This window comes from Diabrotica virgifera, chromosome 5 (assembly GCF_917563875.1).
Source record: "Diabrotica virgifera virgifera chromosome 5, PGI_DIABVI_V3a".
NCBI lineage: Eukaryota > Metazoa > Arthropoda > Insecta > Coleoptera > Chrysomelidae > Diabrotica > Diabrotica virgifera.
Genome location: NC_065447.1, coordinates 74,038,357 through 74,065,636, shown reverse-complemented (window position 1 = coordinate 74,065,636; position 27,280 = coordinate 74,038,357). Strand labels below are relative to the sequence as shown.

Genomic DNA, 27,280 nt, shown 5'->3' with positions numbered 1-27,280 from the left:
ATACCATATAAAAATAATTTTAATTGAATGACACTCGAAACGGATCAAACATTGTATAATGTTAAATTAAAAAAAAACTTTATTATATCTAATTCAGACCGTATGAATACTGCGGTCACCGAATAGTCTACACTGTCATTTTTACATTGTAATACTGTAAAATCGTATTGTCGTACAGATTTGCTAAATGTCGAAAGTGCTTGTTAAAAATTTCGCGCGTATTGAAGAATAAAATAAAAAGCTATTAAACGCTCCCAAAATACCTAGAATGCATTTGAATGACGCGCAAAAACAAGAGCAGTTCTGTCAATAATTTTAACTCACATTTTATTCAAAAAAAACATCTTTCTGTAATTTCGATTTTATTACATTTTGTAAAATAATTTTTTTTATTTTTATTTTTGACTTTAATCAACCGATTCTGGGTCCGCCGCTGGTAACGTCACTTTAAAGTTAAACGAGGTAAAAATTCGAAAAATCGGCTACTAGATATGCAAGGGTGTAAACTATTCAGTGGCCGTAGCTGTACATTCTCAATTAACAAAGCTTTTTTATACATTGGCGAAAGAAGAAACCACGATTAAATTAACTGATGTGCCACTAACTTCACTATCAAATAAGTCGATTCTTCTTGCACCTAATGCATAACCCAATTCTTAAGCTTGTACGATACTAACGAAAGTTTTTAATTATTCAAAATTGTTTCAACCGAAAATTGGGCCATAAGTATTATCTCCAAATGAAACAGGGCTGATGGAAATACAGATTATACTTTAATGGTGTATTCTATCAAGATATTATATTGATTGAAAACAGGCAAGGAAAGGTATAGGATTTTTCTCCGTAAAATTTAAATTAAGAATCCATTATATTTATTCCTTCATTGTCAAATTATATATTTGTAATTCTGAATTTCGCAAGTATTGGTGCCATCTACTGACGGTACCGCTCTACAAAGTAGTAGAATTAGTCAGAGCGACTGATCACAATTAAAATATTTTGGGACACTAAATACAATGGTAATATCTTTTATTTATCCTTATTTCGTTTGCATCTATTTTTCATGTCTTTATATTGTTTCTTCGTAGTTACTTCAAACCCTATCATAATTTCTGTGGTGTATTATTGTTCTTTTTTGGGAAGTGTTAACCGTGCTCTTTTGTTTGTACCCGTGCAACATAAGACGTGCAAACAAAGACCATGTCAATGTCAATTATTTTGATCAGTCTTCAGTTTTTATAGTTTTTCATCCAAGTGTTTCCCATTATACTTTAGATTGTGAGATTTTCTTTGACGGAGTTATGCATTCTTAGGTTACAAAATGTTTTATAATGTAATGAATATTTATTACATAAATTTTTTGTCTTATTTTGAATTCCATTCAACTTTTAGCTTACAAATTTTCAGTGGTATTATTTTTATCGTTAATGGGATTCTTGTATCGACTAAGACCCTCTTCAGAGCTAACCATCAACGGTATTGGCAGGTATTTCCTTTGCACATACCTTGCGGTATTTATCAGTAAATGAAGAGACTCTTGATGTACCGTTAAGTAAGGTTTTTTTAAAAGTTAAATCCATAAAAACTGCATATCTTAACATGCACTCAACTTGTTTCGGTGCGTTCTCCATTACTGTAGGTTGGCTATACTTGTTCTGTCATACAGGGTGTCCCGGAAAATAGTGCGTTCCTTTAAGGTATGGAGAGAATACACAATTTAGAACAAACAAGTCCTATACCATTTTTTTCTAAAGTTAACCGTTTCCAAAAAAAAAAGATAACATTGTTTTCCATATACCTTTATTTTAATGTTTAGAAATTTTAATAAACCGGTAACATCGTACGCACTACGGAATAATGACAGATAATAAGAGCTCGTTTGTGATTGTGATTTACAGTATTTAAAATAATCCAACCTAATAGTATTTATGTATTTCCTATTTGTTTACTAAAATTTTTTTTTTGAAATGTATTGAAATACCTATTGCATAATTTTAAACGAATTACACATCTTTTAACATAAAAACACAGCTTTTAACTGAACTAATATTATGTATTTAGTAAGGTTTAAATGTGTTGAATGCTGAGGGCTTTTACTGAATGACATAGTTTACAGTGGAACTTAAATAATTAAGTTGTACTTACTTGAAAATAATTATTATACCGAATAGATGTTGAAAGTATCCCACTTTCACAAACACCATTCATACGACGAGAAATACCGGCAAAACATTTTTAAAGAAATAATTATAGTATGTCTCTCCATTCAGTTATCAGCCATAAATAATCAACATAATAACATAATAGGTAATACACTCACGATTCGAAAACATTTTCGGCATTGACACTAAACAGGATTCTTTAAAACTATCTGTTTACTATCTGTCTTCTATCTATGTACATGGAACTGTCTATGCTTAAATTTGCGTACTTCACATAGTTGTCAGATTTAAATTTGCATACCAAAATGTATTTTAATTTTTTGGTCAAACGGTTGCATTTAGAAAAAAATGTTGAGTTTTTTGTTCTACATGGTGCCTTCTACCTATACTTTTAAGGACGCACTATTTTCCGGGACACCCTGTATACCATTTTTGTTAGGTCCATGTGTCCATTTCGGTCCGCTTCCTTATGTTCTTCATCCATCAGCGCTTTCTGCGATCTCGTTTGATTTAGTCGTTTGGTCTTTATTAATCATCTATTCATTTTTCTTGTTTGATGCTATAAAAAGCCTTCTCATAGTCAATAAACCACATATAAATTTTTTTCCTTTATTATGAAGCAAAAGAGTGCCTTCCGAGTTCACTGTTCTTTTCGAAAACCAAATTTTTTTACATACATCTTTCTCACATTTTGTTCTTATCCGGTGGTGTATCATTTTGAGATTCAGTTTTAGCTTGTGACTGAATCAAACTGGATATGTACGTGGATCAGTTTGTTGGCTCCCAATGTTTTTTGGTTAGTACAAAGACATATTTCAGCAAGTCTTGTTGGACTTCTGAGGTTAGGAAGCTCAAGTAGTTTTTATCAAGTGTTCCGTTCTGTCTTCCTTGAATATGTTTTCCATCTTGAATATAGTTAAATAAGTGTGTCTTGTTTTTCTTTTGATATTATCGGACAGTCGGATTAAATGACAGTTTTTGCCTTCTTTCGTCGTCCAGGTATTTCATTGATCTTTGTTTTACATATTGAAAAAATCTAATGAAAGATGTGTTAGAAAAAGTCGGCTTATATATTTTTTTTCTAACTCTCCCACTGCTTCAATTATTTAACAATTGGACCAGAATGTTTTTCATTTTAGCATTTAAGTAGTTTTGAAACTATCCACTTTGCATGTTTTTCACTGAATATTTTATACTTCGGAATAGCCTATACTGCATTGTAATAAAAATTACAATTTTTGATTTTTGGCGTTTTGATTTCCAATTCGAAAATCGTTCTAAAAAAAATTCCTTAATGAAAAATTGTAAATAACCCGCAAAGGTTGTTATATTCAATTAGATTATACAGGGCCTCCCAAAACTAGCGGGACGGTCGAATATTTCGTGAAATAAACATCGGATCGAAAAACTGAAAAATACGTGTTACAATATTTTTTAAAAATCTATCGAATGATATTAAACACGACCCCCCACTCCGCACCCTGGAGATGGGGTGGGGGTAACTTTAAAATCTGAAATGAAAGCTCCAAGATTTTATTGCAAATTTGGATTCCTTACGTAAAAATAAGCAACTTTTATTCTAGACATTTTTTCGAATTGTGGATAGATGGCGCTTCAATCGGAAAAAGACAATTTATCGTGATACCATAGGTAAATTATACAGTATGGTGCAAATGAAACGAATAAATTCGTTATTTCGTAAACCGGCGACATTAAGAAAAAATCCCGAAACCGGTCGATTTTTAATTTTAGATTATAATATTTTAGCATATATATCACACGCGTGACGTCATCTATCTGGGTAATCAATAATTTTGTTTAAATGAGAATAGGGGTCGTGTGCTAGTTCATTTGAAAGGTCATTCAATTCTCTATTCAGTAATGTAAACATTAGCATAATTATTTATAGAGGGCGTCCAAAAACAATTTTTTAAATTAAATTAATCGACAAAAAAGAAGAATGTATGTAATTTATTTAATCTTTAATCTTCTTTAGTCTCAGCATCCGTTATGGCTTGCAAATTTTAGAAGCCTCGGAGGTGTAACCAGAGAAGGTTCCCATTGTTTTCAATCTGGTGGGATGTTGAGTACTGATACTGTTATGAGAAAACATAAAAAATGTCTATTTGAAAAATAAACATTGCTTTTAACTTAAATTCAATGTTCAAGCCAAGCTCCCGCTAGGCACCTGCTTTTTGGAAGTTTGAATAATTAATTTAAGCGAAAAGCAATGTTAATTTTTCGAATAAACATTTTTTCCTGTTTTCTCACAGTAGTAAATATATTTTGAATTAAATAAATTACATACATTCTTCTTTTTTTGTTAATTAATTTAATATAAAAAAATTATTTTTGGACACCCTGTATAAATAACGATGTTAATGTTTATATTACAGAATAGAGAATTGAAGAACCTTTCAAATGAGCTACCACACGACCCCTATTCTCATTTAAAAAAATCATCGATTACGTCATCACGCCCAGATGGATGGCGTCACTTGTGTGATATATATGCCAAAATATCATAATATTAAAATAAAAATCGACCTGTTTCGGGATTTTTGCGTAAAGTCGCCGGTTTACGAAATAACGAATTTATTCCTTTCATTTGCACCATACTGTATACACGGTCTAATATCTGGAGAAATACCAAGTTCAAATGAAAAACCAAAAATACGCGTTTAATATTTTTCAAAAACCTATCGAATATCACCAAGTACGAACCTCCACTCCATTCCCCGGAGGTGGGGTGGGGGGTAACTTTAAAATCTTATACGAACCCTCGTTTTTATTTCAGATTTGGATTCCTCATATTTATTCGAAACAATTTTTTAGAATTTTTGATAGATGGCGTTATAATCGGAAAAATGCGGTTTACTAGCGTCATCTATCAACAATTCTAACAAATGTTTTGAATAAATGTTACTTATTCTTTCATGAGGAATCCAAAATTGCTATAAAAAACGGGGATTCCTATTTAAGATTTTAGAGTTATCCCCACCCTACCTCCAGGGTGTGGTGTGGGGGTCGTGTTTGGTGTCATTCGACAGGTTTTTGAAAAATATTAACGTGATTTTGGTTTTTCATTTGGAACCGTTATTTATCGAGATATGCCGTTTCTATAATTTACCTAGGGTATCACGATAACTCGATTTTTCCGATTAGAGCGCCATCTATTCAGAATTCGAAAGAATGTCTCCATTAAAAGTTCCGTATTTTTAAGAAGGAAATCCAAATCTGCAATATAAAATGTATGTTCCTATTTAAGATTTTAAAGTTACCCCCACCCACCTCCAGGGGATGGAGTGGAGGGTAGTATTTGTTGACATTCGATAGATTTTTGAAAAATTTTGAACACGTATTTTTCAGTTTTCCGATCCGATGTTCATTTCGCGAAATATTCGACCGTCCCGCTACTTTTGGAACACCGTATATACAGGGTGTTTGGTAAAGAATGGGCCATAGCTCAACTTTAGATTCCTGAGGTTAAAACAGGTCGATTTAAGCTAACTTACCTTAGTACAAAAGTTGATAACCGAAATACAGGGTGTCAAAGTTAAACTTTTATTTTATGTATTTTTGAATATCTCCTGACAGGCATGGGACAACACAAAATTTGATAAGTGCTGCTGGTACTGTACACCCTACTAAATTATGTTAAACAAACGTTTCCGGCTACTACCAGAGGCGTATGACGGGGGAACGTGGATGGTTGACCCTTCCCAAATTCTACGCCACTGGCGGAATTTCTATTTTAGTGCAATTTTTTGATTCTGCAATACTTTCTATGTAAATAACATACTCTTCAGTCGTAACGATAAAGCCATTAGTTTTCGAGACATTTGAAGCTAAAAACGAAGAAGCATAATACATTAATCAAAATAAGTGTGCCTTTTCATTTTTAACTTCAAATATGTATCTCGAAAACTAATGACTTTATCGTTACGAATCAAGAGTATATTATTTGCATAGATAGTGCTGGAGAATGTAAAAATTATGCTAAAATAGCAGTTTCATCAGTGGCGTAGAATTTGGAAAGGGTCAACCATTCCCTTTCCCCTGTCGTACGCCTCTGGTATTAACCAGAAACGATTATTTAACATAACTTAGTAGGGTGTACAGTACCTACATTTTCTGCCAAGTATCATAAGGATATGTCAAATAGTTTTAAAGTACCGGGCACACATAATTCTTAAAGTTTTAAATAAAGAATAAATTATTAAAAAAAAGAATATTTAAAATAATTTGACATATCCGTGTCATACTTGGCAGAAAGTGTAGGCACTGTACACCCTACTAAATTATGTTCAATAATCGTTTCTGGCTACTACCAGAGGCGTACGACAGGGGAAAGTGAATGGTTGACCCTTCCCAAACTCTACGCCACTGATGAAACTGCTATTTTAGCATAATTTTTAGATTCTCCAATACTTTCTATGCAAATAATATACTCTTCATTCGTAACGATAAAGTCATTAGTTTTCGAGATATTTGCAGTTAAAAATGAAAAGGCACACTTATTTTGGTTAATGTATTATGCTCCTTCGTTTTTAGCTTCAAATATCTCGAAAACTAATGGCTTTATGGTTATGAATAACGAGTATGTTATTTACATAGAAAGTATTGGAGAATCAAAAAATTGCACTAAAATAGCAATTCTGCTAGTGGCGTAGAATTTGGGAAGGGTCAACCATTCACGTCGTACGCCTCTGGTAGTAGCCAGAAACGTTTGTTTAACATAATTTTGTAGGGTGTACAGTACCAGCACCTCTTACCAAATTTCGTGTTGTTGTCCCATGCCTGTCGGGAGATATTCAAAAATACATAAAATAAAAGTTTAACTTTGACACCCTGTATTTCGGTTATTATCAACTTTTGTACTAAGGTAAGTTAGCTTAAATCGACCTGTTTTAACCTCAGGAATCTAAAGTTAAGCTATGGCCCATTCTTTACCAAACACCCTGTATATAAAATGATTGGTTTTGATATAAGCTACTGGGTACCCTTGCACCGTACCGTGTATTCCACTTCTGCAGACTTGTTAATTATAATGAAATTATTTTGGTCCTTTATCGCATTGTTTTTATTGTCTAATAGCGCTACCCAGGTAAAATTATATTCTTTTCATACTGAAACCAAATATTCGTTATTAACAATTTTATCTAGATATAATTATACTAGGTATCTCTTGTGCTTCCATTTCACACTTAACCTCAACACTTTAACTTGATTCAAGCATTGTTTTATCACTACATACTCAATTTTAGACTCTGTAATATTTAAACCATAATATTATTGAACGCATTTCTACTGATATTATTTTGATGTATCTTATCCAGTCATTAATCCAACCATATTTGCTCTGAGCTATGCCCCTTCATATGTCATTCTTCTTCTTGATGTGCCTATCCGTGAAGAATGTTGGCGACCATCATGACAATCTTTATCTTATCTGCAGTAGCGCGGAAGAACTGCACATATGTGTTGAACCAGGTTTTGAAGTTCTTTAACCAGGATGTTCTCCTTGTTCCTGGAACTCGCTCTCCAAATATTTTTCCTTGGAGAATGGCTTGTTGGAGTTCATATCTGGATTCATTTCGCATAGTGTGTCCAAAGTATTCCAACTTTCGAGATTTGATAGTGGTTAGTACCTCTCGGTTCTTCTTCATTCTTCTGAGGACCTTCTCATCATAAAGAGGATAGACAAGACTTAGCATTGCAGAATTCTTATTTTTATACCAATAACCATGAATCATATAATAGGGAACTTGCATAAAATTTTAAATTCGAAAAAAATGTTATAAATCACAACAGAACATAATTTAAAACATGTATCAAAGATAAAAAAGTTTGGTTTGTTTTCCGGTTGGCCCCTAAAGACGATTAAAAATTCAAATTATACCAGCCAGCCCAAAACGCGTCGTGACGTCATCGGGCTATATGTTTACGTTCTGAACGAACAAAGTAAACAGAATTGTATATAATTTTAAATTAGACATTATAAACGCCAGTAGAAAATGCAGTTGTTTTGGATCGTTTGAACTATTCATAGAAAATTTGTACTTTTACAAAATGGTTTTATTTTCCATAGTAAACCTTCTTTCCTTTCCTTCAATAACTATATCACACGCCAATCTCAACAAACTGGTATATATTATTACAATGACATACGGTAAATGTCAGAATATAAATATTTTTCCTTTATTCCGCAATGACGAGCTGGCCAAATACCCAAGGAGGTGGATGCCAATAAACTAAAGAAGAAACAGAAGAATATACTTAAATATAACCATAAACGGAACCATATAGTTAAAATATGTGACGTCACGGGTCGTTTGAACTATTTTACAATACAGAAAACTTTAAATTTGTACTTCTAAGTTATTATGAGTTTTTGAAGCGTGAAATTTTGGAAATCTCATTTTTATACATAACTGAACATTATTATGTAATAAAAAAATGTGCAAGTTCCCTATTTCTTGAGATTTGTCGTTTTTAAATAGCTGGCTTTTCAATCTTTTCGTGTGTTGATCTTTTGAAGAAAAATGTAAATATATTTCCTATGTATTTTTTGTAATACCTACAGTCACTATTTTTCTTTAAATTTTAATGCAACTGTATTAAAGTTTGCCAGGGATCACTTTCCCTTAAAATGTTATGAAAACATATTTTCAGCAACGTTTTGAAATACATGAGTGGAGTTTTAATTATCGTTTTGGTTTTATACATATTATAACGTTACCGATTTTATGGAAGTGCCAATATGATCCAAGGTTGAAGGTAAAATTTTTCCACGACATTCCTTATCCAAATCAGGTGGTATTGGTAGAAAGGATTAATAGGAGTTTAAAACACTGTGTTCCTAAATATTTATTTTATTTATACATTTTCTTTACATATTTTTATATCTTCTGTGATTTTTAAACATATTTGAATTACAAGTTTTCATCTTACAGTTCTGAAGCTAATAGTAACCTTGTAATTCGGGTATGAGATGATTATTTATATAATTTAATAACGTTTTTGTTGCGTCTTATATAGGCTGGCCGTGGGCGTGGGGTGGTGGCACGTGGCCGGGCAGGTGGCCCCCCAGCCCGTGGGGCGGCAGCCAACAGAGCGGGCCGGGGCGGAGCAACAGGGGCCCGTGGGGCAGCACGCCAAGCCGCTCGTGGAGTGGGCCGCGCCAAGGCAAGTTTACCAGGTAAGGATTCTAAGAGAAACAAACATGTTAGTTCTAAAAAACATGGAGGTAGGCAGTAGAAAAATGTATCTAATTGTACTGTTGGACTCTATGTGAACTGTCTTTTGTTTGAACGCTAATTTAGTTCTTTTATGGAATCTGCGTCAAATTATCGATTAGAATATGTTTGATCCGTGCCTTATATGTACTACTACATGCTCTATTTTATTGTCGATAATTTTATAATATTTTGGGACATTTTGTGACTATTGAAACTCTTATGCCGTAATTGTAGAATTTCCTTGTTCGTATTCTTCTTATTTTGTATATTCGGTGCTTTTATATTACAACTTGCTTTTGTCTTGACCCAATAATGAATCTGACTTTGCTTTCCACCTCATCTACTGTACAACTGTTATCATCAGCATTCGCTTTACCGTTATCCCTATGCGGGGTCGGCTTCCCTAGTTGCATTTCTCCATAAGTTTCTATCTTAGATTATCAACATCAATCTCCTTTACCGACATGTCCTGCCTAAGCGCCTCTCTCCAGATCTTCTTTTCTTTGGTCTTCCTCTCCTGCTTCTTCCAGAATCCCGCAGTTCACCAATTCTTCGTATTGTTTGACTAACTTCTCAAAGGTTAACATGACCAAACTATCTTAACCTATGCTCTCTCATTTTGGCATCAATTGGTGCCACTCCTAGTAGTTTAGTATAGTTGATCCAAAAGATGGCATAACCCAGACATCCAAAGTGAAAGTTATCCTTCAACACCAAATTGTTCTATATGGTCCACACAATGTCCAGAAAAAAGTCACACCATTTTGAGCGTCGGGTTTGGGGGGGGGGGGGGGGGGGGGAGAAATCGATAAATTCGTAGTTTTTTAAGTTTTTCGCCAATATTTCTAAAACTATGGGGTTTAGCATGAACAACCCTCTATACAAAATTATTCTACATTAAATCGGAAATAAAAAAGGCCCTATGCATAATCTTTCTAAAATGAATGGTTCCAAAGTTACGGAGGTAGTATAGTATAACTGGTCCAAAAAACGGCCTAATCCAAACATCCAAAGTAAAAGTTTTCCTCCAACACCAAAATGTTTTATATGGTTCACATATTGTTCAGTAAAAAGTTAGACCATTTTGAGCGTCCGGTTTGGGAGGGAGATGGGAGAGAAGACGGTAAATTAGTAGTTTTTTTACGTTTTTCGTCAATATTTCTAAAACTATGCTTTAGCGTAAGGAATATTCTATAGAAGAATGTTCTACATAAAATTTAAAACAAAAAAGGTTCCATACATAATTGTTATAAAATCAATGGTTCCAGACTTACGGAGGGTGAAAAGTCTCGGTTTTCGATACTTTTTATATTTATTGGGCAATATTTATGATATAACTATACCAAAAACCCAGACATCCAAAGTGAAAGTTATCCTCCAACACCAAATTGTTCTATATGGTCCACATAATGTTCAGAAAAAAGTCACACCATTTTGAGCGTCTAGTTTGGGGGGGGGGGGGGAGAGGGGGTGGGGAGAAATCGGTAAATATAAAAAGTATCGAAAACCTCCACTTTTCACCCTCCGTAACTCTGGAACCGTTGATTTTATAACAATTATGTATAGAACCTTTTTTGTTTCAAATTTTATGTAGAACATTTTTCTATAGAACATTCCTTACGCTGAAGCATAGTTTTAGAAATATTGACGAAAAACGTAAAAAAACTACTAATTTACCGACTTCTCCCCCATCTCCCCCCCCCCTCCCCCCAAACCGGACGCTCAAAATGGTGTAACTTTTTACTGAACAATATGTGGACCATATAGAACAATTTGGTGTTGAAGGAAAACTTTTACTTTGGATGTCTGGGTTAGGCCTTTTTTTGGACCAATTATACTATACTACCTCCGTAACTTTGGAACCGTTCATTTTAGAAGGGTTATGCATAGGGCCTTTTTTATTTGAACTTTAATGTAGAACAATTTTGTGTAGAGGATTGTTCATGCTAAACCGCTTAGTTTTAGAAATATTGACGAAAAACGTAAAAAACTACGAATTTGCAGATTTCTCCCCCCTCTCCCCCCCAAACCCGACGCTCAAAATGGTGTGACTTTTTTCTGAACATTATGTGGACCATATAGAACAATTTGGTGTTGGAGGATAACTTTCACTTTGGATGTCTGGGTTTGGGTCTAACTATACCATACTATAGACTTCGCCAATATACTCATTCCTAATTTTATCCTTTTTTTATTAATGTAAAGACTGAAATAGTTTTGTGTAAACAGGTACACACTTATGACTACAGGTAAACAGGGAGAAATGTACTTTTTAAGTGTGTAAAATAAATAATTCCTAGCTGAGCGCTTTTGGCTTATAAAGCTATCTTCAGAGCTATGCTACAATAAAAAGGTCTCTAATGAATAATTGATCTTAGAATTCAAAAGTTTGATTTACGTCAAAAAATTCAAAATACCTCTATGAAGAGAGATGGATCCAATGTACGATATAAAAATACTTCTATTTTTTTATGCAGTTTTTAATGATGAAAAAAAACCTTGTCTGTCAGTTGAAAAAAAAAAGATTCGAGTTCAGTTTTTGAAGGATAACTTGTCAACTGATTTATCTTGGACCTTAAGTCTTTTCTCAATGTGTATTTCATTATTTTTTAAAACCAGATTTATGTAACTACAGACTTTGTTAAAAAGTTGTTCAATTCAATTGCTAAAATGTCATATGTCAACTGTTACTTGATATGAGAAAAAGTGAAAGCACCTTAACGAGCACACCCTGTCTGTGTAGGCTGTCATTAAAATCCTCCATCATACCACCATTCTGCATGCTGGGACTGTGCTGACACCGTACACTTCGGACGGTAGGGTTTCTTGACCTTACCATGATCAATCAAATATTCGTTATACATGTAATGTAATTTTCGTGTGAAAGTCCTTTGTGCTCGTATTTGATGTTTTTAACTTTTCCGGCTACAAAAACAAACAGCAAAATTGAGCAATTTTTTCAACAGGCAGACAAGGTTTTTTCCATCATTAAAAAAACTGCATAAGAAAATAGAAGTATTTTTATATCGTACATGGAATCCATCTCTCTTCATAGTGGTATTTTGAACTTTTTGACGTAAGTTAAACTTATGAATTCTAAGATCAATTATTCATTAGAGACCTTTTTATTGTAGCCTAGCTCTGAAGATGGCTTTATAAACCGAAAGCGCTCAGCTAGGAATGATTTATTTTACACACTTAAAAAGTATACTTCCCTTTTTACCTTTTTTTTTATTTCCACTAATCCATCTAAATATTCTCATTTGCCACATGCATTTGTTGTTCCTTTTTATTTTTAACTGCCCAACACTCAGTTCCGTACATCATAGCCGATCAGTTTTATTGGTGATTTTATAGAATTTTCCCTTTATATTCTTTGGAATTTTTCTGTCACACAACAACAACACACCACTAATTTTATTATATGCATCTCCATATATTTCCCCATTACTCTGTAAAATACCGATCGTAGGCATTTAAAATTCTCACTTTTCACAATTAGTTCACCATCCAAAGATCATTTTATTTGTAGTGACTCTATCTTTAAACGAACATTCCAAATACTCTGTCTTTGTCCTACTTTTTAAATTTTTTTCCTCTAGAGCTTCTTTCTCTCCACTGTTCCAGTTGTTGTTCGAGCTACAAAAAAATGTTCTGTTGTTTAGAATCTAGCTACAAATACAAATAAAAACAGAAAATGAAAATAATTTCTTTAATATTATATTTAAATCTTTTTTGGTAGTTGCACTTATAAATTCTTACAAAATATTGCGAATAAAGTATAAATAGTAAAATAAATAATTTATTCCTTTATACTCCTTCCCATATCAGTTGGCCAAACGTAGATTGAAAAGAAAATCCAATTTTAATTCATTAAACAACATTTGTGGATTTCCATAATTATAGAAAATATTTTTTAAATTAACGAAAACAGTTAAAAAACAAACGTGAAAGATTACTACTGAGTGTATTGTTAAATAAATCCAAAACTCTTCAAAGCATAGTTTTCACAAAGTTCTGGGCAAAATTTTGGTGTAAATGAATCACGTATTTCTTAAGTTTTGCTTCAATTCGTATTTAATTCATAGAAATTCTGACTAATGGAAACCTACCAAAATAAAAATTTCCGCGATTATTTCATTCATAGAGATTCTGACCAATAGAAACCTACCAAAAGAAAAATTTCAGCAATTATTTTTTAATGGTTTTAATTTTCAATCATGTAGTAAGATTTTTCATCACGTGTTTAATTCTGTCCAATCAGATTATTATTATACTGGGAATAATCTACTTACATTATAATGTAATATTATAATACTTAAAAAACAGAGTATTTGGAATGTTCATTTAAAGATGGAGCTACTACAAATAAAATGGTATCTTTGGATGGTGAAATGATTGTGAAAAGCAATAGTTTTAAGTACCTAGGATCGGTATTACAGAGTAATGGAGAAATAGATGGAGATGCATGCAGTAGAATTAGGGCTGGATGGATGAAGTGGAAAGAAGCGAGTGGTGTGTTGTGTGACAGAAAAATTCCAATGAAGCTGAAGGGAAAATTCTATAAAACAGCCATAAGACCGGCTATGATGTACGGAACTGAATGTTGGGCAGTGAAAAAGAAAGAGAAACAACGAATGCATGTGGCGGAAATGAGAATGCTTAGATGGATGAGTGGAGTGACAAAGAAGGATAAAATTAGAAATGAGTATATTAGGGGAAGTCTAGGTGTGGCACCAATTGATGCCAAAATGAGAGAGCATAGGTTAAGATGGTTCGGTCATGTTCAACGTCGAGACGTTAATCACCCAATACGAAGAATAGCTGAAGTGCAGATTCCTGGAAGGAGTAGGAGAGGAAGACCAAAGAAGACCTGGGGGGAGGCGATAAGGCAGGACATGTTGGTAAAGGGGATTAACATTGATATGACCCAAGACAGAATTGTGTGGAGAAATGCAATTAGGGAAGCCGACCCCGCATAGGGATAAGGCAAAGAGAATGATGATGAATCTACTTACATTATACTGATAATTTTTAAGTACATATTTTGTTTCTGTTTAATTACGACGAGTTTTATAGTTTTGATAACAGTCACATTTGTGTCTGTCACAAATGTCACCTTTCCTTCTGGTCGGGAAATTAAAACTGTCAAAAGTGTCACTCGATGATACAATTTTGATACAAATCGGTAATTTTTGAACTCGTGTAATTATACAAGAGCTCTCCTCCCTCTCTTCCACCCCCTGTCGCTCTGTCTCATGTCTCTTTCTTTCTATATCTCTCTTTCTCTTTCTACACTAGGTAACTAGTTTAACTCACGACATTCAATGTTATACACCTGCGAGCAAAAAAATGGGGTCAGTCGATGAATTATACACGTTAGATGTCTCGAATTTCCTAAACCTCTTGTCTGATTTGAGTGCTTTTTTTAGTATGTTATAGCCTTATTATTTAAGAAAATCGATGTAATATAATATTGTTGCTAGACAGGTATGGTCCGTCCGCTATAACTTTTCCCATGCGGTACGATTCATTTTCAATCAAATTAAGTCAAAACATAAATTGAAACGAACGTCGATGTGTATATACATTTTGTATACTGTATACTATATACTACACACATCGGCCTACGTTTCACTTTCTGTTTTGACTTAATTTGATTGAAAATGAATCGCATGGGAAAAGTTATAGCGGACGGACTATAAGTGTCATTATATACCGGGTGTAACAATAATACTGTGTTTTTTCCTTAAAGTTCGGAACACCCTGTGGAATATTCTAGCATATAAGTAGTATAAAATATTTAAATTAGAACTCAATAATTGTAGTCTTAAGAGCGAGACAGACTTACTCATAATGCATTGCGACGTCGTTGAGAGAAGATGCTTTGTGTTATTTAGGAATTCTATCATATTACATTTTAATATATAATTCAATATGTTGTCGGTATTTTCAGTAACTACGTTTCATAAAAATGAACACTTACGTTTTACATTATATTTTACAAAAATATCGTTTTATTAAAAAAAATTGTCCTGGTAGACCACCGTCGTTAATTTATGTAATTTTTTTTCGTACGACTGTGGGAACGATTCAGTCCCAAAGAAAGGGATTGGCCTCCGATTATGACCAATATGAAAGGTCGCCCTGTAGGATCCTTTATTTTTGGTTTTGGAGCACATATTATGAAGATGACATCACATGTACCCCAAAAGAATAGAAATGTATTATTGGTTTCTAGGGGAGTGCAATTAGAACGAAAACATGCATTGTTTCGGAAAAATTCAAACAAGCTTATATTTTTCTAAAACGTTTTTTGTTAGCTTATATACATGCTAAAGTAAAACTTTCTACTCGCAGATTTGGCCGCTAATTGTTTATTAATTGTTTAAACAATAACAATTGTTTTGTATAAATAATTTTAAAAATATCGTTAAATTCATCATTTTACTTTGATCAAATATGTTTCTATTTTGTTTTTGATTATGCTGAATCCGAATATGGCATTGCAATTTGAAAATTCTCATACAGAAGCTCTTATACAGTATGTCTGCGTAGCCAGGAACCACATGGAAAACTTTTTTATTATCAATTTTACGAAAAAAAAGTTATTCTTCATAAAATGCTCTGGATAGTCAAAAATCTAAAACTCAACCATCAGATATCAAATTTTATCAATTTTATACGAGTTATGTCAAAAATATGAATTTCGTTAAAGAGTAAAGTACCTTTATATTCCAGAATATCAAAAAATGATATTATGAAAAGTTGTTTGAAATTAGAAACTATGTCTAAATTTACAATTACATCATTCTAACCGAAAAAAAAAAGAATGTGTGTGTGCTTTGTACGCATGTAAGAAGTTATACTTCTATTATAATATAATTTCAACGAAATAAATATACCTACTTAACAGTTACAATACAAAAAATTAACAATAATTACCAAAAATGAACCAAAACTTAACAATGCCAAATATTAAAAAAAAAAAGAAAAAAAATATGAATCGTCCGGGATTTGAACCCGCAATCTCGCGATTTTTTGATCTCTGGTCCAATGCTCTACAAACAAGGCCATCAAGCCGCATGTTACTTACCTTTCAGATATACATAATTATACATCACGGTGACAAGTGAAATATAAAAATAGATGTTTTATTATTTTACGCCCAAGGAAGACAAATCCAAAGACACAAAATTATAATAAAAAACCTTTTAAACCACCTTTTTCAAATAGCGCAAGTTGTATTATTAATATTAATGTTAATAAATGAAATATAAATATTTTGACGTTTCACAATTTGACAATTCACTTTTAACTGCAGTGCCTTAAAATTTTTAAACCACTAGTGCCTTAAAGTAGCATTTTTAACGCTCCTATGGAGTCCTAAAAATTGCATTTTTAACACGTTTGTAGAAAAATATATTTAAAAACACTAATATATTCTTTCCACACCTTTTCTGGACTGATACATACATAAATTAAAACATTTTGAAGTTTAACTTCAAAAATATAATATGAAAACTATTTAAAAAGGCAGTATAACTATTAACTAACCTTTGTTGTTTCTCTTCCCACACATTTTAAAACGCAACGACCATACATAACCAAACCGTCAACCGTCCAAACCACAGCTGCGTTACAGCTGCCATATTGGATAATTTTTGACATGTTATTTGAACATCCAATCAGAACAAAGTTATAATGCGCATGCGCCGGGATCGTAGGTTTTAACATATAAAAATTCACCCTCATATCGCGCGTAAAGAAGTATAACTTCAAAAATTCTAATTTTTTCACAAATTACGGTTACTCATCATCATTTTATTACAATTATGATAACTATTTTATTATCACTTACGAAAAAAAGTTATTTTTCATAAAATTCTCTTCCTGGTCTAAAATCTAAGATACAACCATCGGATATCAAACTTTTTTTAAATTTTATACGAGGTATGTAAAAAATATGAATTTTTCTTAAGAGTTGTGCCTTTATTATTCACAATATTTTAATTAGAAGGATGTAATTGAACACTAAAACAAATTTTTTAATTCCAAACAACTTTTTTTAATAACAATTTTCGATATTGTGAAATGTAAAGGTACTTTACTCTTGAGTGAAATTCATATGGGGTGTTGGGGTGTTTTATAGAGGTAGTAACTTTTATGAGAACGGCCACATCGAGCGTAATATACGGGAGATGGTTCGAAGTAACTGGTCCTCATAAGACATCCAACTGTCACTTATGGCTCCACGTGCCACACCCTGGGCAACCGCATTGGTCTGTAGGCTAAACTAAGTGAGGGTAACCACCGAGCGATTGCCGGTATAAGCAATCTCCACTTACTAGCCAACAGCTTCGGGTGGATGAGCTAGTAAGTGTTAGGGCACTCTTTTGTCCTGAGACTGAGAAATGGGTCTCGAAGGCGAATGAACCCTACAGAATGGTCAACGACATAAGGATGCAGAAGGCAACGGGGAACCACTGCATTAAGGACTCATAGAGTACCCCTAGTAGTAATCATCATGGCGGACATGCAAAGGAGAAGTACTGATCATGGACATCGGATACCAAGATCCGGCAGAGGAAGACAAATAGATAAGTACAAGGCTTCCTCGGTCGTAAACCTGCGAAACCCTTGTAATGAGAAAAAGACAACCATAAAAATTGCTACGTGGAATGTGAGGAGCTTATTCTCTTCGGGAAAATTAGATAACGCCGTGTTGGAAATGGATCGTTTGGGTATAGACATATTAGGCATAAGCGATACACAATGGCCAGGAAGTGGCAAATGCCCCACAACTAATCATGGTATGTTTTATTATGCCGGAAGTGACACCACAACCCATCGATACGGAGTTGGAGTCATCATCTCAAAAAAATGGAAAGATGCTGTAGCAAATTTTACTCCATTCTCAGAGCGCGTGATGTTAATACAACTGAAAGAAAAGACGAACATAATAAACATCATACAAGTGTACGCTCCTACAGCAGACAAAGACGAAGAGGAAATAGAACAATTCTATAATAACTTAGAAGAGGTGATGAGAACAACAAAGAGACAACACATTAAAATAGTAATGGGCGATCTGAACGCCAAGGTAGGTCAGGGTAAAGTTGGAGAAAATGTCGGTGAATACGGCTTAGGTAATAGAAATGAAAGGGGTGATCGTTTAGTTCAGTTTTGTCAAAGCGAAGATTTAATAATAACTAATACATTCTTTAAATTACCCCCAAGGAGACTGTATACGTGGACGTCACCTCAACACACAAGAAAAAGTAATCAGAAACCAAATAGATTACATAATGGTGACAAAAAGATACCGTAATGCCGTGAAATCTACTAAAACTTACCCTGGAACTGATATCGGTTCGGATCATAATCCAGTAGTATCTGTGTTAGAAGCTAGACCAAAGAAAATGAGAAAAACCATCATCCCAACGTTAGACTTAAGTCAGCTTAAAAGTGAACACCGACGACAAACAGTGCGCGAAGAAATCAACACCGACCTCAGTGTAGCAGAAAACCAAATCCGCAGAACAGACAACATACATGAAAAACTGAAGTATATAAACACTATAATAAGAACTACGGGAAAGAAACACCTAACCAAATCTCCAAAGAAACATAAGGTGTGGATGACACCAGACATACTAGAACTAATGGATGAAAGACGCAAATTGAAGAATAATTCAGAAAAATACAGAGATGTTGATAAGAACATAAAACAAATAATAAAGAAGGCCAAAGAATCATGGATTAAAGAACAATGTGTAGAAATGGAAGACTATGAAAGAAAGTATGACACATTCAATATACATAAAAAAGTAAAAGAACTTACAGGAACCCAAAGAAGACATCAAATAAGTTTGCTTAAGGACAAAGACGGAAATATTATTGTAGACTTAACAGAAAAAATTAATAGATGGAGTGAATACATAAGAGAATTGTTTGAGGACAACAGAAATAACATTGACAAGGTAAATGGTGAAACGGGACCTGAAATCCTAAAATGTGAAGTAGAAATGGCACTTAGAAATTCCAAAACTGGAAAGGCAAATGGACCCGATGAGATTCCTACTGAATTACTAAAGCTCTTGAATGATGAATCAATAGGTATAATATTGCACTTATTTAACACAGTATACAATACTGGTATTATACCTCAAGAGTGGCTGCTATCTACATTCGTTACACTGCCAAAGAAATCTAATGCAAAAGAATGTTCAGAACATCGAACAATATCTTTAATGAGCCATCTACTAAAGATATTTCTAAAAATCATCCACAACCGAGTTTATCAAAAGTTGGAGTCAGATATTAGTAATACACAGATGGGGTTCAGAAAAGGACTAGGTACTCGAGAAGCTCTCTTCGGTTTGAATGTTCTTACACAAAGATGCCTAGACGTTAATCAAGAAGTACATGCATGTTTTATCGATTTTGAAAAAGCGTTTGACAGAGTACGCCGCGATAGGCTAAGAGACATTCTTGAAAGAAAAGACATAGATAATAAAGATCTGCGAATAATTCTCAACTTATATTGGAATCAGAAAGCTAACATCAAAATAGAAAACGAGATATCAAAAGCAATAGAAATACGTAGAGGAGTAAGACAGAGATGCATTTTGTCACCACTGCTATTTAATGTATATAGTGAAAGCATCTGTCAGGAAGCCCTTTTGCAAGCAAATGAAGGAATCATAATCAATGGAGAGGTTGTAAATAATATTCGATACGCAGACAACACTGTACTAGTTGCAAGAACAGTAGAAGAATTACAACGATTACTTACAAACATAAATATTGCTTGCAACAATTATGGCATAAACATTAATATAAAAAAAACCAAGTATATGGTCTTCAGTAAAATCATGACACAACCAGGACATATTAGTATAAACGGCATTCAAATTGAAAAAGTATCAAGTTATAAATACTTGGGAACTTTAATAAACGAAACTGGAGACCAAAACAATGAAATAAAAAGACGTATCGAAATTGCCAGGGCCACCTTCATAAAAATGAGAAAATTCTTCTGCAACAGAGATATAAGCATCCCTCTACGATTAAGAATGCTAAGTGGCTACGTATTTAACACGCTATTATACGGTGTAGAGGCCTGGACTCTCAAACAGAACAACATAAAAAATATTGAAAGTTTCGAGATGTGGTGCTACCGTCGAATGCTGAAGATAAGTTGGGTTGAAAGAATCACAAATCTTGAAGTAATACGAAGAATAGGAAGAGACCCAGAAATTTTATTAACGATAAAACGAAGAAAACTCGAGTATTTGGGTCACCTGATGAGAGGTCATAAATACGCATTACTTCAAAATATAATGCAAGGAAAAATAGAAGGAAAACGGAATCCAGGTCGTAGAAGAATGTCGTGGATGCGGAATTTGAGAGAGTGGTTTGGCTGCACCACTAATGAACTTTTTAGGTCAGCTGTAAACAAAGTCAGGGTAGCCTTGATGATTTCCAATCTCCGATAGGAGTGGCACAAGAAGAAGAAGAAGAAGAAATTCATATTTTTTTGACATACCTCGTATAACATTAATTAAATTTGATATTTGATTATTGCATCTTAGATTATATACGAGGCAGAGTATTTTATAAAGAATAACTTTTTTTCGTAAAACTGATAATAAAAAAGTTATCAATAGGTTCCAAGTTACGCAGACATACTGTATAAGAGCTAAAAAAAATTTTTTGCTGAACATTTATTATTGTTGAAGCTTATTATTAAATGTATTTTAGGTAAGTATTACAGAAAAAAGTTTTGAACACTTTGTATAAACATTTTTTTAACTGGTAATTTTCGCTTTTTGTATTACTTTTTGGTTATCTTTCTTAATTTTCTCAGAAAGAAATAGTATATTTCATTTCTAAAGTAAAATAATTTAGTGCATTTTAAAGATTACATCCTAAGCTTTAAAAAATCACTTATAAAACTGTAATAGATCTGTTCAAACCTGAGTAATACCGTCTTAAAGTGGTGGTAATTCTATAAAACTACGAAGATTTCAAAAATTACATGTTTTGAGACGTCATATCATTTGAATTAAATTTTTGAGAATTTTTTTTGAATGAAACATTATTTAGTAAGATGCTTGAAAGGTTGTTGTGCAAAATTGAGAGTTTTATCAGAAAAATTGTATTAGTTACAAATTTTTAAATAATTTTTAAACAAAATTCACGTAAGGCTCACTTTCCGCCCACACCGTACTTATGCCCATACATTTTATTTCTTTCTATTATAACCATAAGATAGCTTAATTATTCTTCTTTCATGTTCAATTTGTAAAATTTCATTTAATGCATTAAAAGAATTACAATAAAATAACTAATGTTTGTGAGAAGGGTGACTTTAGCGTTATAAATAAAAAATTATAGAAGATACAGATTTAATTTTAGAAAATTCTTTATATGAGATTTTTTTCGTAAAATTTTCTGAATTTTTCAATGGTCAAGTCAGTTTTTTTTCTAAAATTTATATTTTCGGAGTTATTTAAAAAAACATCTAATTTCTTAGTTCATTTGTTTAATAAAAAATGAAGCACCCACTTCTCGAGTAGAACTTTTTGATATGTTGTTTATTAAACATTTCTTAATGAAATTACAAAAAGTTCTATCTTGTTTGATTTTTTCCGAAGTGAAAATCTATATGCACTCCCCTATTCATCATTTCATCACACTGATTGATACAACAGACTGAATAGACGAAACTAGCAACACGCAAGAGATGATTTTATTCTAAAGTGATACCAAATGTGGAGTAGGTATGTATTGTACATAAAATGGCGTCACCTTACAATGTGTCTCGAAATTTTAAACGATGGCCACTTGTAATTTTCTATGGGGTCCTAAATATCGCCAGTATAAATAAACGCTTACCAAACAGGTAATAGCCCTAATAAGGAATATACTAAACAACGAAGAAAATTTATTAAAAAATTAGGAATAGACCTAGTAAAAGTTATTTGCAAATTAGGGCAAATTAGGCATCCTCAGAATTTCTTTCTCATATTCGATAAGCTGAATAATGACAAATAGAAGAATAATTTGATTTTTTCGAAAGGTGTGGTAAGCTGTCAAAATTATGATGTGAAATATATCACTTGTTTTTGACCTATTATAATTTAATACAAGGTAGGCATAAACAGACAAAATATTTTCATCATAAATAAGTAAGTTTACTCAAAAACAAATAATCTAAAATAATTTAGTATCATCATCATTCTCTTTGCCTTATCCCTATGCGGGGTCGGCTTCCCTAATTGCATTTCTCCACACAATTCTATCTTGGGTCATATCAAGTCATATCGTCTCCCCCCAGGTCTTCTTTGGTCTTCCTCTCCTACTCCTTCCAGAAATCTGCACTTCAGCTATTCTTCGTATTGGGTGATTAACGTGTCGACGTTGAACATGACCAAACCATCTTAACCTATGCTCTCTCATTTTGGCATCAATTGGTGCCACACCTAGACTTCCCCTAATATTCTCATTTCTAATTTTATCCTTCTTTGTCACTCCACTCATCCATCTAAGCATTCTCATTTCCGCCACATGCATTCGTTGTTCCTCTTTCTTTTTCACTGCCCAACATTCAGTTCCGTACATCATAGCCGGTCTTATGGCTGTTTTATAGAATTTTCCCTTCAGCTTCATTGGAATTTTTCTGTCACACAACACACCACTCGCTTCTTTCCACTTCATCCATCCAGCCCTAATTCTACTGCATGCATCTCCATCTATTTCTCCATTACTCTGTAATACCGATCCTAGGTACTTAAAACTAGCTTTAGTATAATAGCTTTAAATAGTTTTTTACGGTTTTTTAAAAACTCATAAAATGTAACTTGTCTCCTTTCAACAACAAACGATTCAATTATTTATTAGTTTAAGTAATGAAGCTTAAAATAGGACAAAACCTCGCAATTTTTACAGAATGGATCGATTTGCTTGAAAATTTGAGAATAAGTAGTAGATAGTCCAAGCATCAAAATCTAAATGATGCCGAAAGGCTCTTTTCCATGGGGGTGGTTGCCACCCCATCTCAGGGGTGGAATTTTTTATTATATTTTGACCGCAAAAGTTGGTAAAAACATTCATTCTAAGCAAAAAATGTTGTAGACATTTTTTTGATTAATTAATAGTTTTTGATTTATTCGCTATCGAAAGTGTTAGTTTTATATCGAAAAAATCAATGTTTTTAATAAGTTTTCTGCTAATAACTCCAAAAGTTTTTGTTTTATCAAATCGGTTCCTGGACTATATATGCAATTTGCTTAATTAGTGAAAATATAGGTGGAACTTAAACGCAATAGAATAACGGCTCGCGGCTCGACGCAGTGATACACGTACGGGCTACGAGTAAGATTTCAAATTGATTGGATCGACCGCGTACTTACTCAGCGGACTTAAAGTACGCGTACTTCGGTGACACACGCGCGAAAAAGGTCGTCGAGCCATAAGTTCGCGTACTCACGCGTTACTCGCGGATCTGTCACCCCTTTTAGGCTTTCTTAACATTTTGTTTTTTGATTAATTCGCTTATGTTCTATAATAAAAGAGATATGTACTTTTATATTACAAATGAGGTATGCTATTTGGTCTTGATCAATATCATTCCAAATCTCGAGAGCTACTGTTTCTAGCTATTGTAAGCGCCGGACTTCACTTGCGACGTGTAGTCGCGCGATTGTTTTGTCGCGAAGATTGAACACATTGTTTCAAATACAAGTCGATCCATTTGCGACTAAATAATCATGGAAAGTGTTCAAAACTTTAAGAGTGTAAGCGCAAAATTTCGGGCATATTCATTTCAAATGCATTCATTTTTTCACATCCTGAGAAAACTAATAAATATTGTTGAAATATTTAAACGCAGAATTAAAGATTATAGGTCTGGATCCCGCGTATGAAAAAAAAGTTGATTAATAGCAAGCTGAAAATTTGTTAATAGCTTAAGGGTGTCTAGTTGGACAAACTTTGATATATCGGAACACTGGAACAGGGGAAGTTTTAATTGTGGAACAGGTTAAAAATTTGGAACGGTTAGACCACGAAAACGGCACCTGTATTTTGTCCGACAGAACAGACTTAAACTCTCCGAACGGAGATTAAACTCTCATGCAAAAATCAGACTGCTATTTATCACCAAATGGGTGTTTTAATGAGTGGAACATGTAGAATATGTCATATGACAGGAATTATGACAGGTGATAAATAGCAGTCTGATTTTTGCATGAGAGTTTAATCTCTGTTCGGAGAGTTTAAGTCTATTCTGTCGGACAAAATAAATGTGCCGTTTTCGTGGTCTGACCGTTCCAAATTTTTAAACTGTTCCACAATTAAAATTGCCCCTGTTCCAGTGTTCTCATATATCAAAGTTTATCCGACTAGACACCCTTAAGCTATTAACAAATTTTCAGCTTGCTATTAATCAACTTTTTTTTCATACGCGGGATCCAGACCTATTACATTATTACGGAGGGCCAAAAGTACCACAGAATAAACAAAAAATTGTTTGAATGAGTTATTTGAATGTTGTTCTGAAGCTATTTTCTTGTGGCATTTTTATAATTAACTAGTTTTGATGGGAAATAAGCCACAATTTTACTAAAAAATGATTTTACTAACGTTACGACGTCCAACTCCGGATTTGGACGTCGAAACGTTAATAACATCATTTTTTAAGTAAAATTGTGGCTTATTTCCCATAAAAACTAGTGAGCTATTTGAAATTAAAAATCAGACTAATTTTTCTAATTTTGTTTCACCCCTGTAACTTATTAAAATAAACATTGTAAAAGTTCTCAGGGTCTTTAGGCCCTCGGTAATGATGTAATCTTTTACTCTGCGTTTAAATTTTTCAAAAATATCAGTTTTCTCAGGATTACGAAAAAATGAATCCATTTAAAATGCATATGCCCGAGATTTTGCGCCTACGCTATTAAGGAAAAAACACAGTATGCTTGTTACACCCGATATAAAATGACATTTACCTGTCTAGCAACAATATTATTACATCGATTTTCTTAAATAATAAGGCTATAACATATTGAAAAATCACTCAAATCGAACAACAGGTTTTATTAAATTCGAGACATCTAAAGTGTATAATTCATCGAGTGGCCCAATTTTTTGCTCGTAAGTGTATTTTTGTCGAATTAATCTTAAGTAGATCTCTTTAACACGTTTGCTGCCACCTCAGTCCGGAGCCCACACAATGTTTTGAAAGTTTATGTATACTCTCTTATAGTCAATTATTGCCCTTATAGTTCTCCTAAGAATAAATGATAATATTTTTACTAGGAATAACCCACAATCTTACTTTGAAATGAGTTTATGTTGACGTTTCGATTTTCATTTCGAATATCGTTCTCAAAATAGAACGATTCCGAAGTGTAAATCGAAACGTCAAAATAATTGTGGAGCTTATTCCCAGTAAAAATAGTAAATAAACTTGTCACAAGTCACAAAATACAAGATTTTAGTTTTATAACAATACAGGGTGATTGATTAGTGGGTAAAGCTCAATAGATCCGCTACAGTAATATATAGCAATAAAAGTTAATAACAAAAATCGTAGCCAACTTTAAGCTTCACATTTTAAAATTAATTAGAATGTTACAGGGTGTTGGATAACATCGTGGCAGACCAAACTTATGTTTTTTTTTTAATGGAACACCCTATATTTTATCTTATATTCGAAATCTTCTTACCTTTTCCATTACCAAAATATAAAGGTCTGTTATGTTATACAGGGTATTTACAAAGTTATAGCCAATTTTCTATAAAAATCGTAACAAGTTCAGTATACCCTGTATAAATAAAAATAAGCACAACAGCAATGGTTTATTGATTCCATATTTTTACTTTATCGTACTACATACGTAGTATAGTATAATAGATAAAGTTATAGGTTCGTGCAAAAACATTTTTTTTCAGATTTCACTTTTTTTCGACGTTTTGAGTCTAAAAAGCAAATAAAAAAAACATGTCGGAAGTATGTACGTACGTATGTCGCCACCGCCCAGCAAAAACTACCGGACCGATTTCGATGAAATTCGGTATGAGTAAGTTTAAGAGAATTTTGTCTAGAAACTAAGCTTTTCAAAAAAACCTCTCAAGGGGGGGGCCGAAATAGGGGGCTTATTTAGGGCCCATTTTTGCAAATTTTGACCAAAACGAATGAAATTTGACTCAAAGTTAGCTCATCGATAAGTAAATAGAAATACGGAATTTGACATTTCCAAATTCAAAATGGCGGCCAACATGGCCGACCGCCCACCCGACACATTTCCCTACCTATCTAAAAACTTGTTTAAGATAAGTTTAATTTGAAAAAGTCGTTATATAGCCTAAAGATGGTACTATAAGAATAATATTATCGTTTTTCAGAAAAAGTTATGGGTTGCCTATATTTAAGGGGTCAAAATTTGACATAACTTTGAACTAGATTTTCTCAAAAATGGCTCCAAGGAATTTGTTTATTTTTTGATATATTTTTGAAATCCTATCGGTAAATTGAATGACATTAGTCAGATTAACTCCCCATAGGAGGGGAGTTATGAATTTTCTATAAAAAAATATTCGAGTGCCCGTAACTTTCTTTGTAATAGAAAATACAATTTGAAATTTTGCAGACATATATGGTACTTGATTATCTATTATCACAATAAATTTTACCCAAAATGTGGCTTCCGGTTGAACCGGAAATGAAAAAAAAATCTTAATTTTTTTGATACGCCCTGTATATTTTTACACATTTTGAAAGAATTCAAAATGACCTTTCCAATGACGTAAAACTCGTTGCTGTAGCTCAAAAACTCGAAAAGTTACAGTAAATAGAAATTTTGCTAT

At 33.1% G+C, this 27,280-nt stretch overlaps 1 protein-coding gene across 29 annotated transcripts in view; it reads left to right on the top strand.

The window, feature by feature from the left end:
- LOC114331372 (heterogeneous nuclear ribonucleoprotein Q) overlaps positions 1-27,280 on the top strand; it is a 282,730-nt gene that overhangs the window by 240,433 nt on the left and 15,017 nt on the right. For 23 of the 29 annotated variants that reach the window (XR_007697884.1, XR_007697886.1, XR_007697885.1 and 20 more), the window contains one exon: positions 9,204-9,363. The exons of the other annotated variants lie outside the window; for them this stretch is intronic. Coding sequence is in view for 18 of the 23 variants with exons in the window: in XM_050650136.1 (XP_050506093.1) it covers positions 9,204-9,363 (160 nt within the window). In the remaining 5 variants the exon portion in view is untranslated. Of the gene's footprint in view, positions 1-9,203; positions 9,364-27,280 lie in introns of those variants that run through there. 29 annotated transcript variants of the gene reach the window in all.